This window comes from Apostichopus japonicus, chromosome 17, assembly GCF_037975245.1.
Source record: "Apostichopus japonicus isolate 1M-3 chromosome 17, ASM3797524v1, whole genome shotgun sequence".
In the NCBI taxonomy this organism is placed as follows: Eukaryota; Metazoa; Echinodermata; class Holothuroidea; order Aspidochirotida; family Stichopodidae; genus Apostichopus; species Apostichopus japonicus.
This window is the reverse complement of record NC_092577.1, coordinates 31972484-31979696: the sequence shown is the minus strand read 5'-3', so window position 1 is coordinate 31979696 and position 7213 is coordinate 31972484. Positions and strand designations below refer to the sequence as shown.

Sequence of the window (7213 nt, the reverse complement as noted above, 5' to 3'; positions counted from 1 at the left end):
GGAGTGACCTAAAAATGAAAATGAAAGTAATGGGTTATTTCTTTTACCGCAAGGAATTTAGAACGAGACAAACTGCTGTATTGGGTTTTTTAGATATTAACAACGTTAAAAACAACTTGCCACATTTCTGTACGGTATTAGCCATCAACGTGCTAAACCAAAACTCGAACAGATAACTGTATCTAGTATTGGAAATTGGCATGTAATAAAAATTTGCACTCAACTGGGATTACGTTACGACAACGTACATAACAATAACATATTGAGTCTGAACAAGTGGTCCTGACACTGACAGTAACGTGAAGTGAAAAAGAAAATTTCGACCGCAAAATTTGCTAGTTTTATGTAATCAACACATAGTACCGCCAGTTTTCACGAGAAAGGAGTTTGGTGAATCCGTCATGGAACTTGGCTAACGTTGCGATCTTCAAGTTCATGTAAATAAATGTATAGACTAGGCCTAGGCCTATACTGTGTAACGTCAGTATAGGCTAGGCCTTCTTTAGTTGGGCCAGGCGTTAACGTTAAACTTACGCAAAGTTACAGCTTCCACAGACTTACAAATACAAGTTACAGCAGTTGTTAATTTAGGCCAACAGTTAATTAGGAGAAGTCATAGGCTATCTGTTGCACATGTCAAGTACTACTAGTGGTATGCAGATAGCCTTCTTCAGTTGAGTCCTGCCAGTAATATTTAGAGGGCAAGTTCTAACTTCTAGGGATGACGACCAATTCATAATCATTGATGTGTGTTTTTATTGGACAAGGTTCATATATTTGTTAAACACACATTTTTAAAAACATATGATACAGTATTAGTGTACACACAAATCAGTAGGCCTACCTATCATTTCATTATTGACCAAATCGCTTTTGTGCATGCTTCCAGCTGATGACAATACATGTGTGGTGAATTTCATCTGACACTGACTTTTGAGAATGTCATGTTGGAGGATGGTGTTTGAAGATTCCAGTGGAATTTATATTTTATTATACAAATTTATCACATTATTGAGATTACCTGTAGCTAGATTGTAAGTGTGAGAGCATACAATAACTAAGACTAAGAGTGCTTAGTCTGACTTAGGCCGACTAATGCGTCTAGTAACTACTGTATTTGGAATGTTCGATTTTGATCAATTCCATGGACGAAGTGAATATTTTTTTTTTATAAAACAACTGCGCTCTCACCCTACCATGACTAGAGCATCTGGTATCCTTTAGCACTGCTCACTACTGATGACCGTTCTATGCAGGTCTACTGCCCTAGTTCTCATTCTACCATCCAAAATTGTCAAAAGCTCTGAAATTAAGTAGTTTTTTTTTAAGATCACTATTGGATACCTTTGGAAATTGTTTAGGACACTATACAAGCAGGAGCTGAGGCAGGAATCAGCCATTAGGGTGTGCAAATAATAAAACTGAATGTACTATTTGAGTCACAAAATCCTGATACCAAAACAGTGCAAAATGAAGCATTCACCCATTCCGGTCATGTTCTTTTTGGACCCTTGTAGGGGTCAACAGCCCCTGTGAAATTTTGCAATTTTTGGGTCATCAGAGGGCAAATTTCATGCGTTTTGGACATCTTCTATGTGCCTTTTAGCAGTTTTCATATTTCAATGAAAATGGTTTATTGCTAATGTAAGGAAAGTCTTTAATAGCAGCCCATTGGTTCTTCAATGCAATTTATATTAAAGTAATAATGGCAGTGATATTTATGAATATGAGCCAGGTCTAATTCACGTGGGTATACTGGAGCTATTACCAAAATCATAGTAGTGATGACACCTTTCTGCTATTTTTGAGTTGACAAATTGTCATTTTGGCTCGCGGACTATCCATTATCTTGTTGGGAAAGATTTGTTTTTCACAGCCGCCCTCTTTTTGTAATAATTTTATTTAATTTGGGAATATTTTGACTAGTATATAATTTGGAAATACAACTTTTGGTTGTAAGAGCAGCATTTTGCTTATGGTCGCCGTTTTCCACCTTTATGACTTGTCCATCGAGTTTTTTACATATATCAATCACAAAACAGCACTTCTAAAGTACTTTGTTGCCTGAACTGCACTGTATCTGCCACGGCCTGCAAACTGTCAATAATTATCTTTGATTTTGGTCTCCAGCCGACCACAATGAGCATCGCCGACTACAACCAGAGGGCCGAGGACCACCAGTCACTACTGGTCCTCATCAAGCCCTTTGGACAACCCAAGGGCCGGTCTTTCAGCCGGGTCATGGAGAGGATCATGAGCGTCACCTACGTTCCGCCGCCTCATCCGGAGAAACACGTCTGGTTGAGATACAAGCGGATCGTCCACGTGGAGAACAGCGACTGGGGAGAGTTCCAAGGACACAGGAGGATCACCGGCCTGATCTGTCTGGGGAAAGCGTCCTCGGAGATCGAACTCGCCAACGTGTACGCAAACTATAAGACTCTGAAGGATAAATACAACAGCTCCCTCTACGACTCCAGGTGTTTCGTCTTCGGCATGCTAGCGGAGGAAGCCGAGAAGACCTCGAACGGAGTCCCGGCGGGGGTTTTCCTCTTCGAAAACGTGGAAGAGTGCGAACAGTTGGAGGATCGTGTCAAGGACTTTGGCTCTTCCCTGTTTTGGGTTTTGGAATCGAAGAGACTGGAGAGACTGAAAGACCGGAGCGATAAACTTCCTCTCTTGATGGTGCCGTTCGAAAAGAAGGATATGGTCGGCATCGATACTGAGAGTAGGTAAGTTTGACCCGACAGATGAGATATGAGAAGACGATAAGAGTACAGGTAAGTATGGAACCTGCAAGTGATTTATCACAGAAATATTCAAAGAGTAGGTAAGTATACAGGTAAGATTACCTTGATATGAAATTCTGATATTGGTGTTCAGGGCATTGAAGTATGGTACGCCCGAATATCTTCACGACCTTATCCAAGAGCGAACAATGGATAGACCTACTCGTTCCCCATACCTCTATTAACTTACTGTTCCTGTGACACACACAAGAACCTTTGGTGATCGCAGTTTCTGCTATTCTGCCCGCACTTATGGAATTGGCTGTCAGTCCATCTGTGGGAAATTGATTCACTTGAACAATTCAAACATGCTATTAAAACTTACTTATTTTCTAAATGCTACACACATCAGTAAAGCGCATTGAGCAACCTTTAGGTTGGATTCTGCGCTATATAAAGACTACTGTAATTATTATCATTATCATTATTATAAATTGTTTGTTGCAAATAGTGTATGGTAAGCCTTGATACAGAGGTACTGTAGGTAAAGGGACAAGGTAAGATTACCTTTCTATGAATTGCTGTTGCTAATAGTGCTTGGTAAGCCTGATACATAGTGCAAGTAAGGATAAAGGTAGTATAATCTGATATGAACTGTTGCAAAGAGTGTATGGTCAGCCTTGATAAAGAGGTACTGTAGGTAAATTGACAAGGTAAAATTACCAATGATATGAATTGTGTGTTGCAAATTGTGCCTTGATTAGTAAGCCTTGATGCAGAGGTACTGTAGGTAAGTAAAAAGTTGAGATTACCTTGATATGAATTGTGTGTTGCAAATAGTGCCTTGATAATTAAGCCTTGATACAGAGGTACTGTAGGTAAGTAAAAAGTTGAGATTACCTTGATATGAATTGTGTGTTGCAAATAGTGCCTTGATAATTAAGCCTTGATACAGAGGTACTGTAGGTAATATAAAGGTAAGATTACCTTGATATGAATTGTTGCAAAGAGTGTATGGTCAGCCTTGATACATAGTGTAAGTAAGGTAGCATTACCTTGATATAAATTGTTGCAAATAGTGTAAGGTTAGCCTTGACAAAGAGGTAATGTAGGTAAAATGTCAAGGTAAGTTTACCTTGATAAGAAGTGTTTTCAGTAATAACACATCATGACCAAAAGTTTGCCTAAAGTCATTCGTATACAATCCTTCAAATCAATATTTACAGCATTAATTGAGGAGGCATGCTAGCTTTAAAAGGAAAAGCAGCTCTGAAAGCAACATACTAAGTGGTATGAACTTTGGAATCTTTTCTGTTTGCAGAAATTTCAAGCGTAAAGTGCAAGGTCGAATGAAGAAGCATCTAGCAGATTTGACACTCATGGCTGGAATGACTCAAGAGGCTTTTGGTCACTACCAGACGGCGTTGGAGATATTGAGAGGGGCTAACGATTGGATGTGGATGGGAGGTACGTATAGTATCACATATTCTTCTATTATTTGGTATCTTCCGATCATGACATAATCTCTAGCAAACTTGTGCCATGCTTTAAAGGCATTGAAGACTTGTGATACCTTGTGTATTTTCTGGGATCGATGGTGGTGTCTAACACTTCTGTTACACCTCATTCGAAACTTGGTCAGATGACCGGCATCAGACGTTTCTTTGTGCGCGAGTCTTCACTCCCTTTAATTTCATCAGTATTGCATAGTAATTTTATCACATGTACTCATGTAAGTGCAGTATATGGAATTTCACATACATGGTCATGCATAGTACTTAAATGTCACATGTACACACATATGTGCAGAATGTGGTATTTCACATACATCATTGTTCATGCGTAGCCTATTTAAGTATCGCAAAATTCAACAGTTTCATGCAAAAAACAAGGAATACTTGAGGGGGAAGTGTCCTGATTTCTATTTTGCAATTAGGTTCAGCCTTTTTTTCGCCCGTTAATTTTTTTGGTCATGTACAGATAGGAAAAAAAGAAATACTTAATATGGTCTTAATATATCTGCTTTTGTCGGTCTGTTAATAATATTTTCATGTCTGTATTCTGTGCGTGTTTTTGTCCCGTCTGTTACTGTTACTTGTCATTTAGCCTCTGAAGAAGATCCTGCTAGGATCGAAACATCAGGCCAACTTCCTTTTTACACATTCTCCTACACAGGCTCTCTAGTGGATAAGCAGTTTGCTAACAGTTTTATTTTATCTTTATTTTAATAATATTTTCAGCGTGTTTGGAAGGGATGTGCGCTGCGTCTGTCATCATGCACTTCCCGCCAGAGCCAAGCAAGGCAGGGCTGCCTAGGAATGCCTCCTTCAATTCAGATCTACTTTTGCACGGAGAGCAAGAAAGGAAGCCGATGCCACGATTGGAAACAGGTGTGTGAATCTATTTCTTTGTGGTGACTGTGTGTGTTTTGATGTAGTGGAGATAAGTTCATTGAGTAGGAGTGTTGGGTGTAATATCAATCACAGGTGTTTTTAAAAGTAGTGATTATGAACTTATTTATGAGTGGTTGAGTGGACTCGGTAAAATCACCAGATTGCAAGCAGAGTTATCTGCATCTGTCTCTCTTGTGTATTTAGAGCCATAACGAATGTTAACTACAAAGCAAGTGGCGTTTCTTTCCTCGAGTGGTTGCTGGATCAGTAGCGAGGATATAAAACGCTTTAAATATGTTGTGAAGACTCAACTTTTATCGACAAAACGGCCAGATTTGCCGACTCCAGGTATTGCTAGCGGCCCTAATTCTGTGATGTCATAATACGTTTTTGGTTTTTGGTTGGAGAGATCGAAATATCTTCGACTTAACTTAATAAATTTGCTGATATCTCTGTTTCGTGTTTCTTTCGTGCTTCTTTTTCATTTCCTTTTTTTATTTCTAATTATTATTATTATTTTTTCTTTCCTGCTGCTGTTATAGTCCCAACTAAATTTGAGACTCTGAATGGAATCATCGAAAATTGTCTGACCTTGGATGAAATCAATGAAAAATATAAAGAAGCTATCGCCCATTATAGCAGGGTAGGTGCTAATTTTCTTTCTTTAGATTGAAAACGTGTGACTTTACATGGGTGGTGGGGGCGGGGGAAGGAGTGTGGTTGAGAGGGGGAAACTACTTGCTTGGAAAGTGGGGAAGAATGAATTGCTGGTTGCTGTTGGGGTGATGCAAAGGGGGGGGATGTTGATCTTACCATCAGTACTGTAGGTAACACCAACTGTATGTACAGTGATGCTTGGTTCACAAATATCGTTGATCTGTTTGAATCTGTTTGAATCATAGCCAGTGATGCAAAAGGGTTGATGGGGGAGGGGGGAGGGGATGAAGGGTGGGGTAAAGGAAAATCGCTGGGAGTTAGGGACTGTTCATTGTACCATTTATTGGTACCACTAGATGTATGGCGATACCATTTTCATGAAATGTCTTCTTGGTTTTTTTTTTGGGGGGAGGGAGGAAGGGGAATGGATGATCAGTAAGGAAAGTGTGAGACATCATTCAGTTTAAGTAAATTAGGATAGATTAGATCTCTACATAGGTAATATGATAACTCTATGCAATACAGATTGCACAGTTCAGAGTTTGCATTGAAAATTTTTATTCATATATTTTAACCCACATTTTTGCAACTCTGATAAATTCTCTAGCAAATATAAAACGACAGCATTCCAATTAAAAAACTATTCTAGAATTTCATTATGTTAATTTTTATTTCTCTCTAGTATACCAATGCGGCAATAATTGTTTTAGAGGCCAGCATCAAGGCAACGCAAGTTCTCATACAGCAAAAGGTATGAACATATTTCTTTAAGTTATTAAAAATATAATCCCTTTATCTTTTCTGTCTTTATTCTCGTCAAAGTTTTAATCACAATTATTTTCTTTTATGATTTTGTAAGGAGAGATGGGGATTGGGGAAGGGGTTGGATGGCAAATTAAGGAGAGAGTTCAGAATATGTTTTAAGGGGGAAGTAGAAATTTTTTGGATCTTACTCAGTGATGATGAATTGAATCATGTTTGGATTCATTAACCATATCGGCAGTTGTCAGAAACTGACCTTCACATGAAATTCTCTCCTCATGGTTTGTTTACGCTGTAGTAACTTAGCAGTCATTTCCTGCTTGTTTGTTGAGGTCAGAAGATTCCTTTTTTTTGTTTTTATAATTTAAACTTTAAAACACTGAGAGAAAAAACATCTAGTAGAGCAAAGTAGTTTCAATTCTTCATTCGGAGATAACAGTTTGCACTATCGAGAAGTTTTGAGTCTTTCCATCCCTCTTCTTTCAAAGGATGACTTTGGATAGATATTAAGTGCTCATGTTTATCTCTGATCCAAACAAAGTTCTATTCTGATCATCAAGACATTCATTCACCTTTAAAAATTGCTTAAATTATGAAAACATTCGCTCATTTAAACAAACCTCATGATGATGATGATGTTGTCCGTTCATTTGTGTCAGTCCAGGCCTTATC

The 7213-nt window shown here is 38.5% G+C and overlaps 1 protein-coding gene across 2 annotated transcripts in view; it reads left to right on the top strand.

The window, feature by feature from the left end:
• The first annotated feature begins 70 nt into the window (after positions 1–70).
• Positions 71–7213, top strand: part of LOC139984641 (trafficking protein particle complex subunit 9-like) — a 28434-nt gene continuing 21291 nt past the window's right edge. The window contains exons 1-6 of one of the 2 annotated variants that reach the window (XM_071998613.1): positions 71–437; positions 2131–2732; positions 4051–4196; positions 4970–5119; positions 5665–5765; positions 6462–6530. In XM_071998613.1, coding sequence (XP_071854714.1) covers positions 2140–2732; positions 4051–4196; positions 4970–5119; positions 5665–5765; positions 6462–6530 — 1059 coding nt within the window. In that variant the 5' untranslated portion in view covers positions 71–437; positions 2131–2139. The remainder of the gene's footprint in view (positions 438–2130; positions 2733–4050; positions 4197–4969; positions 5120–5664; positions 5766–6461; positions 6531–7213) is intronic. The other variant, XM_071998614.1, reaches the window with a different exon arrangement.